The sequence below is a fragment of the Bubalus bubalis genome, chromosome 2, assembly GCF_019923935.1.
Source record: "Bubalus bubalis isolate 160015118507 breed Murrah chromosome 2, NDDB_SH_1, whole genome shotgun sequence".
In the NCBI taxonomy this organism is placed as follows: Eukaryota; Metazoa; Chordata; class Mammalia; order Artiodactyla; family Bovidae; genus Bubalus; species Bubalus bubalis.
Window position 1 is genome coordinate 143,130,917 of NC_059158.1, and position 22,285 is coordinate 143,153,201.

A 22,285-nucleotide genomic window follows, 5' to 3' on the forward strand; every position below is an offset into this window, starting at 1 on the left:
ATATAAATTGGCACAGCCACTATGGAGAATAGTATGGAAGTTCCTTAAAAACCTAAAAATAGGGTTACCTTATTATCCTGAAGTCCCATTCCTGGGCACATATCCAGAGAAAATGATAATTCAAAAAGATACATGTATCCCAGTATTCATTGCAGCACTATTTACAATATCCAAGGAACGTACATATCCATCAATAGATGAAGATAAGTAAGATATATATAAAAGGGGAATATATATAAATTATACACACATATAAAGGAAATATTGTGTTATGTCCTACTCAGCCATGAAATAATTCCATTTGCAGCAACATGGATGGACCTAGAGATTATCATACTAAGTGAATTAAACCAAACAAATACCATATGCTATCACTTATATGTAGAGTCTGCAAAAAGAAAAAGATATAAATGAACTTATTTACAAAACAAAATAGACCTACAGACGTAGAAAACAAACTATGGTTACCAAAGGGGAAGAGGGGAAAGGATATGGACTTCAGTAGTTGTGACTCTTGGGCTCTAGAGCCTAGGCTCAGTAGTTACTGCACATGGGCTCAGTTGTTCCACTTTTTATTTCCTTTATAATATTATCAGAAAGTATTACCCTAGTTTCCCCTCTTGCTGGCTCACTGACTCATTGCGTTGTTCTTCACATTATTAACCTAGTTTCCCTAGTGTGAGATAATTTAGCTTAATTATTGGTATGATGTTATACATTTTCAGGTATCTCTATAAATTTTCTTATATAAATATCAGCTCAAGATTAAACCATATATACTTATGTTCTGGTTTTATGCAGAATAAGAAATGCAGCTCTTTTACTAGTTGAGTGAGCCATGTTAGTACAAACTTTGAAAGACTGGACCAGGAAGTAAGTAGGAAGGGGAACAAATGAGAAAGAAATCAACTCTTAGAAACCTAGTAACTGCTATTTTTCTTCCAGTTGTGCTATTGCGTTTTCCTCCCCGTATCAAAGGAATCCTTTTTTTTTTCTTCTTTTTCTTTTGAGCTTTTATTTGGTATTGGGCTATAACTGATTAACAGGGTTGTGATAGTTGCAAGTGAATAGAGAAGGGTCTCAGTTATATTCATCCATTCTCCCACAAACCTTCCTCCCATCCAGGCTACCACATAACATTGAGCAGAATTCCATGTGCTATACAATAGTCCTTGTTGGTTATCCATTTAAAATATAGCAGTGTGTACATGACCATCCCAAACTCCCTAACTATCCCTCCCCAGCCCTGTAAGTAAGTTCATTTTATGTCTGTGAGTCTCTTTCTGTTTTGTAAGTAAGTTCATTTGTATCATTTCTTTTTGGTCAAAGGAATCATTATCTTCTGTCTTTGGTTTTATTGTTGGTGAAATTGCAGTTTAATACCTGTTAATGAGAGTAATAAATGTAAATACTGAGTCTTTTTGTGCCTAAATGTAAGCATTCTGTTTGTATTTATCATTGACTTTGTTCTCATTGCTCTATTTCTTTATATAACTAAGGAGTTATTTAAAATTTTGAGTATTGTACTATAGAATTTTTTTTCCTTTTAAGAGCTGTGGTTTTATTTCAATATAAGATTTATATAAAGTTTTCTTTTTAAACTTTTATTGAAGTATAGTCGATTTCCAATGTTCTATTAATTTCTACTGTACTACAGAGTGACTCAGCTGTACACGTATATTCTTTTTCATATTCTTTTCCATTGTCATTTTTCACAGGACATTGAATATAGTTCCCTGTGCTATACAGTGGGACCTTGTTGTTTTTCCGTTTTATATATGTAACAGTTTGCATCTGCTAATTCCAAACTCCCAATCCTTTCCTTTCTTCCTCCCTCCTCCATGGTTTTCTTATCAAGAGGAAAAGAATTATGATTTTAGTTAGGCTCCTTGATTGGATATATTCTTTTAGGCAGTGTGTGTGTGTCTGTGTGTCAGGCCTTTTGAAATCAGGCAGAACATGTCCTCTCTCTGCCTTCATAGAACATAAACGTCTTCTGATAAACAAGTAACAGAATGAGTATAATAGTGTTTTGTTTTGTAAAACCAGAAAACAATCCATTGCAAAACTGTTTCTAGTTTGATTTGAAGAACTGTGGTGGGCTTAGATATATAGCTAAGCCTCAGTGCAAAACTGGGATTTTCTGTCATAGGTTATAAGATAACATATACCAATTTCAGAGCCATGTCAGTTTTACAGTGATAATTGTTTTAGATAAATTTACTTTCTGTTTTTACCAAATATTCCTTTTTTTATTGCCTCCTTTTCCTACTAGAGGGGAAAAAAAGGACCAAAGTAGTATATGTTAAAATTAGAAACAAGATCCTATTGACTAGTAATTGCAACTGAATGTTTAAAGCTTAATTAATTATAGATGCAAAAGGAATTATGTTGTGAAATATAACGAAAACAGTGAGGATTGTGAGTTGAAATTTTTATTTACGTACTTTTTGTTATTAGAAAAGTATAGGGAAGGAAAAAAGCATTCTTCTTTATATTACCTTCTGCTCATTTTGTGTTCAGTAGTGCAATTGAAGCATTAATAAATATTTGAAAACTATCCAAACAGATCATTATAAACCTGCAATTTCCCATCGAGATTTGAACAGCAGAAATGTTCTGGTGAAAAATGATGGAACCTGCGTTATTAGTGACTTTGGGTTGTCCATGAAGCTGACTGGAAATAGACTGGTGCGCCCAGGGGAAGAAGATAATGCAGCCATTAGTGAGGTGAGTGCATACAAAGGGTATCACGCTGACATACTTTTAAAACATAATAAATTGAATTTAAAAACCTACTAAGTATTCAGGACAGTTGTCCTTATCCAATTATAGCATATTAGGAATTACAGAATTAAGATATACAGAAAACACTGCATGAAGTTCATCAATTCATTATGGAGATCACTGCCGGTCAACCTTATTTTTGTCAAGCATTAGGAGGAATACTGTTGACTGGGCTTCTCTGGTAGCTGAAATGGTAAAGCATACCTGCAATGCGGGAGACCTAGGTTTGATCCCTGGTTTGGGAAGATGCCCTGGAGGAAGGCATGGCAACCCACTCCAGTACTTTTGTCTGGAGAATCCCATGGACAGAGGAGCCTGGTGGGCTGCAGTCCATGGTGTCACAAAGAGTCAGACACGACTGAGCAACTAAGCACACACAAGCATAAGCACTATTGACTAGGATGACTAAATCACACCTTAATTATTTCAAGAGGGTTTTTTTTTTTTTTTAAGAAAAAATTGCTAAGATGAATTTTATTAAAATTAAAAACTTCTATGAAAGACAATATTAAGAAAATGAAAAAAACAACCCTCAAACTGGGAGAATATATTTGAAAAACACATATCTGATAAAGGACTTGTATCCAGAATATAAAAACTCTTAAAAATCAACAGCAAGAAGTCAAACAAGTCAATTAATAAATAGAAGATCTAAATAGAAACCTGACCAAAGACAGTATTTATATAGATAGATAGCAGATAAGCATGTGAAAGTTACTCAACATGATTTATGATTCGAGAACTGCAAATCAAAACAGGATGCCATTGCCTTTGAATGGTTTAAAAAAAACAGTAATCTCAAATGCTGGAGACGGTGTGGGGCTACAGCAACCCACTCCTTGCTGGTAGGAATGCTAGATAGTATTCACTTTGGAAAACATAGTATTCCAGCAATCACACTCCTAGGTATATAGACCCTGTTGAGTTAACAATTTATATTCACACAAACACCTGCACATCAAGGTTCATAGCAGCTTTATTCATAATTGCCAAAAACTGGAAGCAACCAAGATGTTCTGAAAAGGGTATTTTATATTTTAAAAAATGAGGTCTAAAAAGGTTCAGTGCCATACTTAGGTTCAAATAAGCATATTGAGCTATTGTTGACCCGAGTATAACTTCTAGCCTAATGTATGCCCTTCAGAATATGCTACATTATTTCCTGAAATATATAACACTCTTTTTTTTACCAGGTTGGCACAATCAGATATATGGCACCAGAAGTTCTGGAAGGAGCTGTGAACCTTAGGGACTGTGAATCAGCTTTGAAACAAGTAGATATGTATGCACTTGGACTAATTTATTGGGAGATATTTATGAGATGTACAGACCTCTTTCCAGGTGAGGGAATTGTCAAAATTAACGTATGTTTTGAAGTGAAGCAGTTACATCTTTCTTCTACCTATATTAAGTCTACTTTTATGTGTTTGTGCTTTCATTTAAACCTTAATTTCATTGCCATCTAGTGTTCAGAAATATTATTAGCAGAAAGATGTCAGTGGGAAAAACTTTTTAGAAAGAACTCCGGGTTTGCATCTGAGGGTGATTTAATTAATTGCTCATAATAGCTTACCTGTATTCAGTTTGGTTTCTGATGGCTTTAGCAGTTATCATTTCCTTCTGAGCATTTGTGAAGCTGCACTTCATAGTGTTTTCTGAATTGACTCAGTAAGGAATTAGAAGTAGTGAACTATCCATTGGATTATCTTTTTCTTCCTTGTTTAAAATTCTCCTTTTCTTCCTTTTTAAAAAAAATTTCCCTTCTCTTGTCTTCATGCCTTCATATCTGTCTTCCTTTCATGAAAGAACAACTCATTCAATGTAAATATTTATTTGAGGCTAACTTGAAATAGCAAAATGAGTATATATTTTTCTCCTTTTGTTTTGATTATATCAATGACATTGTGATATATTAATAAAAAATTATACTAATTACCAGTGTATTTACCAGTGCATTGCCCTCTTTTAGGTTGTATAAAAATAATTTGACATCAGTTCAGTCGCTCAGTTGTGTCCGACTCTTTGTGACCCCATGAATCGCAGCATACCAGGCCTCCCTGTTCATCACCACCTCCCGGAGTTTACCCAAACTCACATCCATTGAGTCGGTGATGCCATCCAGCCATCTCATCCTCTGTCGGCCCCTTCTCCTCCTGCCCCCAATCCCTCCCAGCATCAGGGTCTTTTCCAATGAGTCAACTCTTCACATGAGGTGGCCAAAGTATTGGAGTTTGAGCTTCAGCATCAGTCCTTCCAATGAACACCCAGGACTGATCTTTAGGATGGACTGGTTGGATCTCCTTGCAGTCCAAGGGACTCTCAAGAGTCTTTTCCAATATAAGTGGTCTCTATATTGTAGGAATAACAGCATTAATAGCGTGGGGAAATGAAAAACAGTGAATTGACCCAGCATTGGACAAATGGAACTACTTAATAAAAACAGATTAGTAATGTGGTTGATTTTTTTGTTGCTGTTGTTTCAAAAATAGTGAGCATTTGGGCCTTCCATGGTGGTCCAGTGGTTAGGAATCTGTGCTTCTACTGCATGGGGCACAGGTTTGATCCATGGTTAGGGAAGTAAGATCCCACATGGCACACAGTGCGATTCCCCAGTCCCCAAAAAAGAGTAAACATTTATCCACAGCTTATAATTCTAAAATATGATGGAATAAATTAATAATTATTTAGATTACTGACAATTCACTCAGTTATTATTTAGAAGTATATTTTCCAATTAAATAGAAGTATTGGGTACTAGACAGCATATTAAAAAGCAGAGACATTACTTTGCCAACTAAGGTCCGTCTAGTCAAAGCTATGGTTTTTCCAGTAGTCATGTATGGATGTGAGAGTTGGAGTATAAAAAAAGCTGAGCACTGAAGAATTGATGCTTTTGAACTGTGGTGCTGGAGAAGACTATTGAGAGTCCCTTGGACTGCAAGGAGATCCAACCAGTCCATCCTAAAGGAAATCAGTCCTGAATATTCATTGGAAGGACTGATGCTGAAGCTGAAACTCTAATACTTTGGCCATCTGATGCAAAGAACTGACTCATTTGAAAAGACCATGATGGTGGGAAAGATTGAAGGCGAGAGGAGAAGGGGACGACAGAGGATGAGATGGTAGGATGGCATCACCGACTCAATGGACATGAGTAAACTCCAGGAGTTGGTGAGGGACAGAGAGGCCTGGCCTGCTGCAGTCCATGGGATCGCAAAGAGTCGGACACGACTGAGCTCCTGAACTGACTCACTGATTGGGTACTCAAAGTGTTTTTCTGGAAATAGGAGTGATTACAGTAGTATCACATATTATTGCAACCTTATAAGTTTTAATTTCTATTATTAAAACTTCGGCCATAGTATTTTAAAAATCCTAGTCCAGAACTTTTGTTTTTTAGAAGCATGTGTGACTAAAATGACTCTTGTATCAGCTTAAGTTAGTACATTGCTATCAGCAATGTTTTTTTAAACAGTTACTACATTCAAAGAATAGCTATTGCTTTTGTACTGGTAAATTATAAAGTGCAATATCAAATGTTTGCACAGGAAAGGCAATTAAATCTTGTTTGCAGAATATTATTTTAATGGAGATATAAGATGAATTGAAATAATGTTAGAAAGAGTTTAAAAAAGGAAAAAGTGAGTGTTACTTTTAAATGTATACAGAATTTCAGTTTAGGAAGACAGAAAAAGTTCTGGACATGAACGCACAACTTTGTGAATGCACTTAGTGCCGCAGAACTGTATATTCAGAAATGGTTTAAATGGTAAATTTTATGTTATGTACATTTAACCCCAGTTTAAAATAAAAATAAAGGAAAACGAAGAGAGTTGTATTAAGATACCCTGTAATCTTAGATATGGAAATGGTGAAGAAGAAGTGTATGTAAGATAAAATGTAGAAAAGGACTACCATTTAATTTTTAAATACCATTTAAGTTATAGCAACATTTAATTTATCAAACAAAGACTATTACAAGTAGAGCTTTTATTAATAATGCATGAAACCCAAAATGATAATAATAAATTTTATTCCTTTTTTAAAAAAATTCACAGGTGAATCTGTACCAGAATACCAGATGGCTTTTCAGACAGAGGTTGGAAATCATCCCACTTTTGAAGATATGCAGGTTCTGGTGTCTAGGGAAAAACAGAGACCCAAGTTCCCAGAAGCTTGGAAAGAAAATAGCCTGGTAAGGAAAAACTAAATTATTAAAAAAGAGGACTTATGACTGAATACGTTTCAAATGTTGCCTGAAGCAAAAATAGATTGTTGATGGTAATAGTTTTTAGAGTTGTCTAATGCCAAAAATCTAACTTACTTGATTTGTATGATGTTGTATATTTTCAAAGTTGGAGGTGTTTTAATTTGTTTTCTTCAAGTATAAAATACTCCTTAGAGAGACTAACTTATGCCTGCAGTTTGCCGCATTGGGTAACAGCTGGAATAATTAACATGATAATATTTCAAACATGATTGAAATTCCATTCCATTTATTCTCTTGAGAGTGGTACCAGAAATGTTAGTTCAGACATATATATTCACTGACTGATAGAAATTTAAACTGCACCAAAAAGAAACCAAAAGTACCATGTATAAATTCTGCTTATTAAAAATCAAGTTTACAATGCTGAAATATTTTCAGAGGCTCCTGCCATTTCAATAAATTGTTGCTACAATTCTAAAAGCATCTTAACAAACATTTGCATACAACAGATATATTCACACACTCTTATATATTTTTTTAATGTGAGTAGGATCATCTAATTATCCACTGTCATTTCTGAAGCTTGTTTTTTCACTGATTTTTCATGTCATTACATATATAGATTTATCACTTTCTCTCCATTTGGTCAGTATTTCATTATATGTCATAATTATTGAATTGCATGATAGTACCCTGTATTATTTTAAAAAACTTTTAGAAGAATTAAAATTATGCTTATATATGGTAAACAAAATCAAATTAAATGGAATGGCTAAAAGAGGAAATGGGAAAAGAAAAGACTTCTCCTGTCCTACCTTCAGAAGTAATTCATGTTAACAGTATTCTGAGGTTTTGTTTTGTTTCTAAACTTTCTCTTCTGAAAGTTCCCATTATAACTTTAAATATTATGTTTATTCTTATTTATGTTGTCTCTGATTTATCCTCTCCTAATTTTACAATACTGTATTTGTATAATACAGTATAATAATTTAGTATAATACTGTATTAATTTCTATTTTTTATACAGATCTAAAATTTTTAATAAAATAAAAACATGGGAATTTTGTAGAATTATGGTTGTGTAAACGTCCTTGGCACAATGTACTATTGTGCTTGGACTCATAAATGAGGAAGTGAAAATCCTATGTTAGTCACTAGAAGCTGCTGCCTTTTGAGGAATGATGTTTTAAAAGTCACCATCCCCTGGCTTTTCTGATTTTTTTGGTCCTAGGCTTACCTTCCCTCCTCCCCTCCCTCTCCCCTCCCCTTCCCTCTGCTGCTGCTGCTGCAGCGAAGTCACTTCAGACATGTCCGACTCTGTGCGACCCCATAGACGGCAGCCCACCAGGCTCCGCCGTCCCTGGGATTCTCCAGGCAAGAACACTGGAGTGGGTTGCCATTTCCTTCTCCAATGCATGAAAGTGAAAAGTGAAAGTGAAGTCGCTCAGTCGTGTCCGACTCTAGCAACCCCATGGACTGCAGCCCACCAGGCTCCTCCGTCCATGGGATTTTCTAGGCAAAAGTACTGGAGTAGGGTGCCATTGCCTTCTCCGGTAGGAACTGGGACAGATTTTTTTTAAAGAGGTCCTTGATGTCAGGTAAGAGGCTGAATCCTTTCCCAGGGTTCATTAGATGTGCCAGCCTCAAAACAGAGTATGCTTCAAAGAAAAATCTCTTTGTGAAATTTTATCTATTAAAATACAACTTCATCTTCCATAAATGGTTTTATTTCACCAGAGAAATTGGACTACTTATTCTAAAGTATCTTTTGGCAACCCTGCCATTATGGGATATGCACCATATGCATATTTTACTGAAAACTTTTTACTCTCAATTTAGATGAGGTTGCTAAGTAAGAAATAAGTAATATTTGGTTCACTTCCAATAAATCCATTTAAATCTAATGTGCTACAGTCAATAAAACTGCTGCTTCTGTGCAATGACAATCTAGTACTAGAATTAAATAGCAAATACATAGTTTCTGTATGAAATATCCCCCCTTTCTATGAAGACATTTTGCTTCATAGTTGCATTGAAATTACAAAACATTTTTGTAGTAACAAAACTCAAAATCTTCTAAAAATTAATGAGTGTAAAAACCCACTTTAAAAACTGCCAGGGAACCAACCTAAACAGCATATTAAAAATCAGAGATATTATGTTACCAACAAAGGTCTGTATAATCAAAGCTATGGTTTTTTCAGTAGTCATGTATGGATGTGAGAGTTGGACTATAAAGAAAGCTGAGCACTGAAGAATTGATGCTTTTAAACTGTGATGTTGGAGAAGACTTGAGAGTCCCTTGGACTGCAAGGATATCCAACCAGTCCACCCTAAAGGAAATCAGTCCTGAATATTCATTGGAAGGACTGATGCTGAAGCTGAAACTCCAATACTGATGAAACTCCAACACACAACAGCTGATGTGAAGAGCTCACTCATTGGAAAAGACCCTGATACTGGGAAAGATTGAAGGCAGGAGGAAAAGGGGATGACAGAGGATGAGATGGTTGGATGGCATCACTTACTCAATGGACATGAGTTTGAGCCAGCTCTGAAATTGGTGATAGACAGGGAAGCCTGGGATACTGCAATCCATGGGGTCACAAAGAGTCAGACACGACTGAGCGACTGAACTGAAGTGAACTGAATTTTGAACTTACTGCAGATCATTAAGAAACCAATACACACACACACACACACAAAAAAAAGCACCAATCATCATTATCAGAAGTTAAAAAAAAAAAAAAAAAAGAAACCAATACAATGTCATTCAGCTTATTTATTAATTCAGTTCAGTTCAGTCGCTCAATCGTGTCCAAGTCTTTGTGACCCCATGAATTTGCAGCAGGCCAGGCATCACCAACTCCCGGAGTTCACTCAAACTCACATCCATCGAGTCAGTGATGCCATCCAGCCATCTCATCCTCTGTTGTCCCCTTCTCCTCCTGCCCCCAATCCCTCCCAGCATCAGAGTCTTTTCCAATGAGTTTATTAGATTTAATGGTTATTGGATTTAATGAATTTATTCATTGCTGCTGCTGCTAAGTCACTTCGGTTGTGTCCGACTCTGTGCGACCCCATAGACAGCAGCCCTCCAGGCTCCCCTGTCCCTGGAATTCTCCAGGCAAGAACACTGGAGTGGGTTGCCATTTCCTTCTCCAATGCATGAAAGTGAAAAGCGAAAGTGAAGTCGTTCAGTCGTGTCCAACTCTTAGTGACCCCATGGACTGCAGCCTACCAGGCTCCTCCGTCCATGGGATTTTCCAGGCAAGAGTACTGGAGTGGGTTGCCATTGCCTTCTCTGAATTTATTCATTAACATTCACTAAATGAATCCTGTGTATTCTGTGCTTAATATAGAAAGCACTAGATACAGCCTCCACCTTTATAGAGCTCCCTCTTGTGTTAGATGAGAAAGTTAATGATTTTGACATAAATGCAGTCATTAAATGTTTTGATATGGGCTCTAGTCATGTCAAATGATGATATGATATATTTTATTAAATTGTCTACTGAAAAAGATCCTGATGCTGGGAAAGATTGAAGGCGGGAAGAGAAGGGGACCACAGAGGGTGAGATGGTTGGATGGCATCACCAACTCAGTGGACATGAGTTGGAGTAGGCTCTGGGAGTTGGTGATGGATAGAGAGAACTGGTGTCTGCAGTCCATGGGATCACAAAAAGTCAGAGAAGACTGAGTGACTGAACCGAAATGAACTGTGTATTTCAAGTGGCTTTTCTTGCTGCTGTCAAGATTCTCTTTTCTTCTTTGGCGTTTTATAATTTGATTATAATGTGTCTCAGTATGGAACTCTCCTTGAGTTCATTGAGTTTCTTGGATGTGTAGATTCATTTCTTTTACTAAATTTGGAAAGTTATTGAATTATTATTTCTTCAGATATTCTTTCTCCATTTTTTCTTCTGGGGCTGTCACTCATTTTGTGTATTTTGATGTGATTAATGGTGCCTCACAAGTCTTTTAGGCTCTATTCATTTTCTTCATTCTTTTTTTGTTTCTGCTTCTCAGACTAGGTAATTTTTATTTCCTATCTTCATGTTTAGTAATTCTTTTTTCTCTCTGCTCAAATCCTCAATTAACCAGTCTGGTGAATTCTTCATTTCAGTGTTTTTACTTTTGACCTCCCAAGTGTCTTTTTAACTCCTTTCTACAATTTTTATCTCTTAATTGCTATTCTCCATTTGTTGAGATGTTGTTCTCCCAGTTTCCTTTCATTCTTTATCCATGCTTTCTAGCTCTTTGAGCATATTTAAAGTCTTTGCCAGTAACTCCAATGTCTGTATTTCCTGTGGGATAGTTCTGTTCCTTTCTTCATTCCTGTGAATGGGGCATAGTTTCTTGTTTCTTCACATGCTTTGTAATTTTTTGTTTAAAATCACGTTTTGGATATCATTATGGACAAAAAGGAAACAAAAAAAGAAAAGACTCTCCGAGTCGTTGCAGATTGGCTTTGTCTTGGGGCCCTTTGTTAACACTTCACTTCCTGCTAGTACTGAGCTAAGACTTTTCATTGGCTGAGCCAGTCAGCTATGAAAGCTTGTGATCTTCTCTGAGCATGCATCCTGCTCTGAACTTGTGTGTGGATTTTTAGATTCTTCAGTATATGCAGAAGCTTTTCAATGCCCTTATTCCCCAAAGTTTCTCACACCCAGTTTTTCTTCCTTGACTTTCAGCATTTCTTTTGTGTGCCTCAACTATTACATTTTGCCCCAGGCTATAGCATTTGTTCTTTGGTCTTTCAATTTTTCCAAAGAATGTTCTGCACTTAGTCATAGCCACTTCCCTATGCTAAGAGAGTTCTGAGTTAGGTAGAACAAAGACAGGCCTATTGCATTGGATCTTCAAGGGAAGACATGTCAAAACAGACAGCATAATTCCCTTGGAAACAAGGTCACTCTGTTCCCTCTGGGAACAGGTGCCTGTTTTGGGAAAAACGGACTGCCATCTTCATACTTGCCATCACTCCAGGGGCAGCACTAAATTAAAACATGACAGAGTTCTCCTAGCCTGTTCAGTGACCTTTCTCCTTCCATTTATGTTTTTAAGTTGGTTGCTGTAAACATTTGACTAACATCCAGAGTTTCAATAAAGTTGATTATGATATTTGCGAAGTTTTCAGTGCTTTTCCTCCCAAAGTTCCTTGCTCTGCTTCGTTTTGACTAATGTCCTCATAGAATGAATTGGGAAATAACCTTCCTTGTTTGATTTTCTGGAAGAATTGTTAAGACTTGGCATTATTATTATTTTTTTTAATATTTGGTTGAATTCCTTCCTAAAGCCATCCAGACATGGAGGTTTTTTCGTGGGAAAGTTTTAAATACAAATTTACCCTCCAAATTGATGGCACTCCCAATAATAATATACAAGTGCCTGTTTTCCCATCACTAACACTAGGTGGTATGCAATTTTGTTTTTGTTAATGCGTTCAGTTCAGTTCAGTTCAGTCGCTCAGTTGTGTCCAACTCTTTGTGACCGCATGGACTGCAGCACACCAGCCTTCCCTGTCCATCACACGCTCCCGGAGCTTGCTCAGATTCATGTCCATTGAGTCAGTGATGCCATCCAACATCTCATCCTCTGTCATCCCCTTCTCCTGCCTTCAACCTTTCCCAGCATCAGGGTCTTTTCCAATGAGTCAGTTCTTTTCATCAGTTAATGTGTTAGGGAAAAATAAATCTTATTTTGATTTGCACCTAGTAAAAAATAAAGGCAGTATTTGAAAACAGGATCTTGATTGAGCTGGTACTAATACTACAAATTTGGAACTAATATTCTTAATTACTTCATTGTACTACCTCAACATGGTGAATAAGGTTGAGCATTTTAGCATATTTTAAAGGTGTTTGTTTTTCTTATTTGCACTTTATCTATATTCCTGTTATGGATTTACTATCACTTTTTAAATGTCTTATTACTGGCAAGCGTCATAGAAATAATTGATTCATCCAAGAAACAGCAAGAGATGCTGAAACCAATGGGTGAAAAGTTGAATGCAGAACAAGATATATACAGGAGCTTTGAGTATTCTCCCCCTCCCAAAACAGTGATTAATTATTAAAGGAAAAATGGAACTTTACAGGGAAGATACCTGGCAGACACCAGCTTAGTCATGTGGTTAAGGTTAAGTTCTTTAGTAATGGGACAAATAAAAAATGTGTACATGATAGGAAGAACAATGGGAAGAACAGCAATCTCTCATGTGATTTTCTGCCAAAGATGCAAACTTTGAATTTGATCAGGAGGAAATAATCAGATAAATTGAGGAACATTTTCAAAAGTAACTGGGCTACTTTTAGGTCTGCATAGTCTTTTAAAATGTCAAGATCATGAAAGAAAAGAAAAGAAAAGTACGTTTGAAATTATTTCAAAAGGAAAAGAAAAATTCCTCTCTTCATAACTTATGACGAGTTCATTTTTTCAAACCAATATTAAAAATCTACTAAGGTAAATATATAACTAGTTTTTAGAAGTATATTTATCATAAAAGTTAGTTATTCTTGAGTTTCTTGAGTTATCTTAAAATCCAAGTCATTTTTAAATTCATTAAATATAGTCTTTCCTCATTATTCACGAATTTCATATTTGGCATTCAACTACTTGCCAAAGTGCGTTTGTAATCCCCAAATCATTAGTCAGAACACTGTCCCAGTCATTTGTGTATGTGTGCAGAGCAGTGAAAAATTTGAGTTCAGATGTACATGTTCCCAACTGAAGGTCTAATAAGGCTTTTGTGTTTCATCTCTTGTATTGTAAAAAAGTATCTTTTTTGCAATGTATTCACTGCCCTATTTTTCGCCTTTTTTTTTTTTTTGCATTTTTTGTGATTTCACCATTTAAAATGGCCCTTAAGTATAACGCTGAACTCTTATGTGATATTCCTAAGCACAAGAAAGGTTTGATATTCCTTATGAAGAAAGGAAAACATGTTCTAGATAAACTCCATTAGGGCATGAAGTATAGTGCTGTGACCATGAGTACAAATTAATGAAGTGATTTTATTTATTTTTTTTTAACTTTTTTTTGTATTGGAGTATAGCCAATTAACAATGTTGTGATAGTTCCAGGTGAACAGTGAAGGGACTCAGCCATACGTATACATAAACCCATTCTTCCTAAAACTCACCTCCCATTCAAGCTGCCACATAACATTGAACAGAGTTCCTGTTCATAACATTGAACAGAGTTCCAGCAGGTCCATGTTGGTTATCCATTTTAAATACAGCAGTGTGTATAGGCAACCATAAGTTGTTTTCTAAGTCTGTGAGTCTCTTTGTGTTTTGTAATTTCATTTGTATCATCTCTTTGTGGATACCACATATAAAGGATGTCATACCGTATTTCTCCTTTTCTATCTGACTTAAACTGATAATATATATTTTAAAAGGTGTCTTTAAACAGAAACACAAGTAAAACAAGATTATTTATTGATCAGTTGATGAAAATGTTATATTCAGAGACTCACAGGATTTCCTCTAGGATTAATGTTTCATCATTAATTCAGTGCACAGCAACTTTATAGAACATGACTGCTATTGATAACAGACTCAACCATACTTATAAACACCAAACTTTACCTCAGGGAGATGATACACTTGCTATTAAACTCAAGATTATCATTATATATTCTTCCGGTTCTTCCATATCTTAAGAAATAGGTAGATTTTTATTGCTTAATGAAAAGATTGTTGGTGTTTTATGTCTATTGTTCGTATTTTAATTTTTACTCAGTAGAGCCTGGAACATACTTTTAAATAGATTTCAAAACTCAAAGTAAAGTTGAGTCTTAAAAGATATAGTCTTTGATCTGTGTTCTGGGCAGGATTGGAGAATCAGCAGTACTGTACTGAGGCAGACAACTCAGAAGAGCCAGGGGAAAATGGTATTAAGGGTGGGCCATGGTGCATGTACACAGTGAGCCTGTATTCAGAAAGAACACTATCATGTTGCCCAGACAAACCTAGAGAGCATATTAAAAAGCAGAGACATTACTTTGCAAACATAGGTCCATTTAGTCAGAGCTATGGTTTTTCTGGTAGTCAGGTATGGATGTGAGAGTTGGACCTTAAAGAAGGCTGAGCACCCCAAAATTTATGCTTTTGTGAACTGTGGTGTTGGAGAAGACTCTTGAGAGTCCCTTGGATTGCAAGGAGATCCAACCAGTCAATCCTAAAGGAACTAAATCCTGAATATTCATCAGAAGGACTGATGCTGAAGTTGAAGCTCCAGTACTTTGGCCACTGGATAAAAAGAGCTGACTCATTAGAAAAGATCCTGATCCTGGGAAAGATTGAAGGCAGGAGGAAAAGGGGACAAGAGAAGACAAGATGGTTTGATGACATCATTGACTCAATGGACATGAATTTGAGCAAGTTCTGGGAGATGGTGAAGGACAGGGAACCCTGGTGTGCTGCAGTCCATGGGGTCGCAAAGAGTCGGATTCAGCGGAGTGAGTGAACAACAGCAACAACAGATGTTTCCCAGAGACCCAAGGTTCAAGTTGTTACAGAACACAAATTATTAGGAAACATTAAAAATGTTACCAAGATTCCTCACAGAAATTTTTAGCTTAAAATAGGCTTGCCAGATAAAATACTTTGATTTATGAATTGGCAAGAATATCCTACTCTAAAAAATGGTTTGTCCAATTATCTGAAACTAAAATTAAGTAAGTAGTATCCTATATTTTTACTTGTTAAATCTGGCAATCCTGGCCTTACTATTTTGAAAGTGTCTTGAAGACACAAGAAATGTACTGGCAGGTGAAGAGCTTGACACCTAATAAAAAAATCAGAGTACAAGTGTGAGTAAGAATTCTGGATGCCAGTCCATCAAAGTATATAAAGTCTGTCTTTTTAAAAGGGAGTTTGCATCAACTTTCTCCAAACCGAACACTGCTGTTCATTGCTGATATATATGAATGTTACAGAATAGGACTGATTTTGATACTACTAATGAAACTAGTTTAAATAAGAAGAAAGTGTCAGGCTTTTAAGATTTATGATTAGAATGAAGCACACTACTAGGAGTAAAGGAGGAAGAGGTTGCTTAGAGATTGAAGACAGTCTAGTGTCAAAATTTTTTAACTCATTTTTGAAGTAGAATTAGTGGCTCTTGATTGAAATAACAGTGCTGTGGATGCACAACAACATAAACACATGGCATTGAGGATACGTATGACTTGCTACAACTGCTTGCTCTTGTGGATAATTCTTCAATGTGTTCAATTAAAATTTTCTTACTGTACTTGTTCCTCACCTTTTGAGAATACGGCCCTTTACAAATCTCTGATGTCTTAAGATCTTTTATTATAGCTATATAAAATATTGGTTAAATAAAATTGATATTTTTTCTTTCACCTCATGTCACTAAAAAAATTCAGTTATATTTTGGTAAGAGACAGTGTTTGACATATACTTTATTACAGGCAGTGAGATCACTCAAGGAGACAATCGAAGACTGTTGGGACCAGGATGCAGAGGCTCGGCTTACTGCGCAGTGTGCTGAAGAGAGGATGGCTGAACTTATGATGATATGGGAAAGAAACAAGTCTGTGAGCCCAACAGTCAATCCAATGTCTACTGCTATGCAGAATGAGCGGTAAGACACTAAGAGTTTGGAATCCGTCTGTCAGAATTTAAATCTGTTACTAGAGAACAGAAAATAAATACTATTAAAACAGTCTAAGCATATAGTGATTAACTGGTGCAGTCTAATGTCATAACTTTTGTTTCAGTATTCCTGTTCTTTTACTGAATATTCTTGTTTAGTGTAAGTGCAAGATGAAATCCATGGGTTTTTATATCTAACAATACAGTAAAAGATTAGTCTTTGTTAATGCACAAAGTTCCCTACAATAATAAAGGAAAAGCATTTTCATAGTTCCAAAAGTTTTATAAGCACTTCTGCGTACTATTTTGTCTTGATTATCCTTCGTGGTTGTTATTTCTTTTCCCCCTGGATTTTGTTTGTTTAAAGCAAATAGAACTGTGAACTTGCATATGTATCTAACCATTGCTTCACTGGAAACTAGGGTTTCCAGATGCCCTATCCAGTGGTCTTTCTTTATAGAATGCTGCTACTTTTACATGAAAGCAGTTCATAAGTCTTTTTGTCTCATCATGAACTTTATTTTATGAGACATTTCTTTATTAGAACTATGATTTTTTTTTTTAAGCTGTCTTTATTAGAACTTCTTAGAAGGGCTTTTAGAAAAAATTCTAAAACTTGAAACTTTTCAGACCATGTAATCTGTGTTTCTTCATTCTGTGTTTAGGGGATAAAGTCTTCCCACAAATTTTCATTTTATCTAAATAAAACATGTTAAAATTTTTCAGAGAAGGATTCAGAAAAGAAAGAGTAAGCAGGGAAAATTGAGATTAAAAAATAACTGAATTCTTGAATCATTTTCTTTGATATTTTCTGTTGTTCTAATTTTTCAAGAAAATTTGTATTCTGAACTGTGGATCCCACATTGGGTTTACACTGCTTGTGCTTGGACTGAATTACCTTCAGGGTATAAACCTTTATTTCTGTTATTAATATATCAGCAAGTTAAGGAAGATAGAAATTAGCATTTCTAAATATAAATTTCTCACCTTACAAATACCTTGAAGATAGTCTTCTGCTTCCATCACCCCTTATCTCTGTGTTTTCTGTGTGCTTTAGTATGCTATTTGTACGTCTCATAAGAGTCGGCTACTTTTACTTTAAGTGCTTTAACTTTCCTTAACTGGGAGGAGGAAATCCTTTTTTTTTTTTTTTGATGCTTTCCTTTGCTGTGGCCATTTTTGCCTCCTGAGCCATTCAGTTCTACCCTTTACATGCTGCTTTTCGTGTCCTGTGACTTTGGAATTTTCCTTCAAATCGTAATTCATCTCACATTCATTCTACTCTAGGGTTCATTGTATTGACTCTTTCCCTCCATCCCTCTTGTGCAATACAAAAGCTTTTCTGTTCCTCCCCTTCCTGTCATTCGCCTCGTAACTTCAGCAGTTTTTCTTCATAGCAGTTTTCCTTTAGTTGTTGCTTTTCTCCTGTAATGCTTGTATCTGTTAATGTTCCCATTGTCTATATTTGATTGTTTATACTTGATTTTAAACTACCCTTCACTTTTATGTTATTTTTCTTTTCAGTTTTATTGAGATATAATTGACATGTAGCACTCTATAAATTTAACATGTATAGAATGATCATTTGACTTACATACATAAAATGATTATTACAATAATGTTTAGTGAATATTCATCATTCTCATATAGATACAAAATTAAGGAAATAGGTAAAAAACAGTTTTTCCCCTTGTAATGAGAACTCTTAGGATTTACTCTGTTAACAGTTTTCATTTTGTTTTTTGTTTGTTTTATTTTTTTGGCCATGTCAAGCAGTATGTGAGATCTAAGTTCCCCAATGAGGGATCAAACATGCATACCCTGCATTGGAAACTCAGAGTCTTAGCCACTGTGTCACCAGGGAACTCGGTCTTAACACCTTTCATATATAGCATAGAGTAGTGTTAATTGTTTGTATTCTGTATATTAGATCCCTAGTACTTATTTATCTTACAACTGAAAGACCTTTTGACTGCCTTCATCCCATTCCCCTTACCTGTTCCCCTCTGCCTGTTTTAACCACGGATCTTATTGCTTTTTCTGTGAGTTTTTAAAAAAAATACAATTAACCTACACATTATGTTAGTTTGTGTTATACAACATAGTGATTTGTTATTTCTGTACATTTCAAAATGATCACCAAGATAAGTCTAGTTATGGTATATCACCATACAAAGACATCACATAGTTATTTACTGTATTCCCCACAGTGTGCATTTCATACCTATGACTCATTTATTCTGAAAGTAGAATTTTATACCTCTTCATCTCCTTCACCTGTTCCTTTTCTTCCCTCCAACCCCTTCTTCTCTGGCTCCTGCCTGTTTCTTCTCTGTATCCCTGCCTGTGTTTCTGTTTAGTTTTGTTTGTTCATTTGTTTGGTTTTTTAGATTCAACATAAAAGTAAAATCATATAGTATATTTGTTCACCTATCAGTGAACAATATCGGGTTGCTTAGGTATCTTGGCCTGGTTTTTATTTTTAAAAACATAACTAGATTACAGTATGCTGCCCCAAGAACCATCATTCTCAAGATGTGATAGTGACAGTGTAAAACCCTTGGTAAACTGGAGAGCCGTTCTGAGTCTTAGATTTTTTTTTTTTTTTTAATCTGAGTATCACATTCTGCCTTATACTCTAGGCTCTAGGACTTCCATTGATATGGCTCAGTCTCTACCTAGGAAGATATGTTCCTTTGCTAGAGTATGCCACTTAATGGAGCACTTTGGAACAGCCTAAAAGCTTGTGTTCTTTTTACCATTTGGAACTTAATTGGTAAAATATTTGTTGAGTAGCCACTGTGTATCTAGAATTACAGAAACACAAAAGACAAGTGTCTTGGTTCCTTCTTTCATGGACATTTATGTCTAATTGAGCAAATACACAATTCATAAAGACATATTTGCTAACATTACAAAACTATAGGGGAAATTTTTTTAAAATTAATAACTCTTATAAACTAAAATAATGGGCATCTATAAAAATCATATAGATCCCCATCAGTTTTCTGATAGGCTTAAATGGCATTAAACTAGCCTGTAACAAATTATTAGTTAATATTTGTCAATACTGGATTAACATTTGGTTAGAATTTTTAAATAGCTTCAAGAATTAACGTGGGTTAGGAATAAAAGAGAGGGCAGTTTGTACTTTAAAAATCAGAGTTGTTAAACTTGAAGAGTCACTTTGTCATAAATGTATTCTCAATGTGACACTTTTTTCTTTCTTTAAGCAACCTGTCACACAATAGGCGTGTGCCAAAGATTGGCCCTTATCCAGATTATTCTTCTTCCTCATACATTGAAGATTCTATTCATCACACTGACAGCATTGTGAAGAACATTTCCTCTGAGCATTCGATGTCCAGCACACCTTTGACTATAGGGGAAAAGAACCGAAACTCAATTAATTATGAACGGCAGCAAGCACAAGCTCGAATCCCCAGCCCTGAAACAAGCGTCACCAGCTTGTCTACCAACACCACAACCACAAACACCACTGGCCTCACTCCAAGTACCGGCATGACCACTATATCCGAGGTGCCATACCCAGATGAAACAAGTCTGCATGCCACCAATGTTTCACAGCCAGTCGGACCAACCCCTGTCTGCTTACAACTGACCGAAGAAGACTTGGAGACCAACAAGCTGGACCCAAAAGAAGTCGATAAAAATCTCAAGGAAAGTTCTGATGAGAATCTCATGGAGCATTCTCTTAAACAATTCAGTGGGCCAGACCCACTGAGCAGTACCAGTTCTAGCTTGCTTTACCCACTTATAAAGCTTGCAGTTGAAGTGACTGGGCAGCAGGACTTCACACAGGCTGCAAATGGCCAAGCATGTTTAATTCCTGATGTCCCACCCGCTCAGATCTATCCTCTCCCCAAGCAACAGAACCTTCCTAAGAGACCTACTAGTTTGCCTTTAAACACCAAAAATTCGACAAAGGAGCCCAGGCTGAAATTTGGCAGCAAGCACAAATCAAACTTGAAACAAGTAGAAACTGGAGTTGCCAAGATGAATACAATCAATGCTGCAGAACCTCATATAGTGACAGTCACTATGAATGGTGTGGCAGGTAGAAATCACAGCGTTAATTCCCATACTGCCACTACTCAGTATGCCAATGGCGTAGTACCATCTGGCCAGACAGCTAACACAGTGGCACACAGAGCCCAAGAAATGCTGCAGAATCAGTTCATTGGTGAGGACACTCGGCTGAACATTAATTCTAGTCCTGATGAGCATGAACCTTTACTGAGACGAGAGCAGCAGGCTGGCCACGATGAAGGTGTTCTGGATCGTCTTGTGGACAGGAGAGAACGGCCCCTAGAAGGCGGCCGAACTAATTCCAACAACAACAATAGCAATCCATGTTCTGAGCAAGAAGTTCTCACACAGGGTGTTCCAAGCACAGTAGCAGACCCCGGACCATCAAAGCCTAGAAGAGCACAGAGGCCTAATTCTCTGGATCTTTCAGCCACCAATGTCCTTGATGGCAGCAGTTTGCAGTGTAAGTGGAGGGATTGTGTAAATGGAGGGATTTTGAGACCATTTAAATATACTTAGCTAGAAATAGATTATGTTTCAACTAGCAGTTATTTACTTTTACCACATTTGGTTGGATTTCAAAAGTAAAATTAGACATTTGTTTTTAAAAAGGTAATTTTTTTGCTGATAATTAAAAAGTCAATGTCACAGTAATCAGAATAATTACCAACTTAATGTGTATCTTATGCAGCTTATAATGCAGCTCACGTACTTGCTGTACATAGTTAACATTTTGTACTTGCTAGTTTAAAGCATCCGAGTAAAATGATAATCAATACAACTTTAGAAGCACTTTGTTGAGCATATTATACCTATTATATATGCATTTAGGCTTTATCAGACTAATCTTAATAAATCTGAAAAGTGCAAAGAAAATTCAGAAAAGTCACTGTAAAGAAACTACAAAGTTATTCTTGGTTTTTCATGTCAGTTTTTTCAGGAGCTGTGTGCCTGTAGCACTGTGCTATGGGGCCCTTAGCCACTTACACAAATAACTTGATGCTTGGTTTATGGCCCTTGAGGGATTATAACACAAGACAGGAGAGCTCACTAAAACAGTCATTATTGTACAAAATGATATTTCTTTTAGACTGATAGCAGTTATGAAGAAGTTGCATTTTATGTTTGTTGTCAAAGACTACAAAATGGGGTACTGGGATTAGATTGTCAAAAAATCAGTAGAATCTAGCCCCTTGCTTGAGTAGCTTGTATTGAAGAGTTGACATAAATTATAGCAAGGGTCCACATTTTTAAAATGTCTTGGCAGGTATGGGAACGGGAAGTTACTAGAAAATTTACACTCTAGTGTTTATGTCATTCTTCTGAAAAAATAATTATATTCTAGGTGCCTGCTTTGATCATGAAATAGAAAGATTAAATGCATTTTGCCAAGTTAGGATTTCTACCAATAACCAAAGGATTTGAGAATATAGTTGAGAACTTGGAATTTTCTCCTCTGTTTTTGCTTTTTGAGGTTTTTCTATATTTTCTTCCTTGCCTATAAAATAATTCAACCAATTATAGAAACATCGTGCTTAAAGAATCTCAAAAATAATTTGGTAAAGTTAGAAAAATATTATCTGGCATCATAAATTTCAAGAAATGTCTG

General features: G+C 36.0%; 1 protein-coding gene across 2 annotated transcripts in view; it reads left to right on the forward strand.

Annotated features, from left to right (window-relative positions):
* BMPR2 (bone morphogenetic protein receptor type 2) overlaps positions 1 to 22,285 on the forward strand; it is a 152,790-nt gene that overhangs the window by 123,048 nt on the left and 7,457 nt on the right. For both annotated transcript variants that reach the window (XM_006080551.4, XM_044937359.2), the window contains 5 exons: positions 2,570 to 2,730; positions 3,981 to 4,128; positions 6,846 to 6,982; positions 16,443 to 16,615; positions 19,860 to 21,139. In XM_006080551.4, the coding sequence (XP_006080613.3) occupies positions 2,570 to 2,730; positions 3,981 to 4,128; positions 6,846 to 6,982; positions 16,443 to 16,615; positions 19,860 to 21,139 (1,899 nt within the window). The remainder of the gene's footprint in view (positions 1 to 2,569; positions 2,731 to 3,980; positions 4,129 to 6,845; positions 6,983 to 16,442; positions 16,616 to 19,859; positions 21,140 to 22,285) is intronic.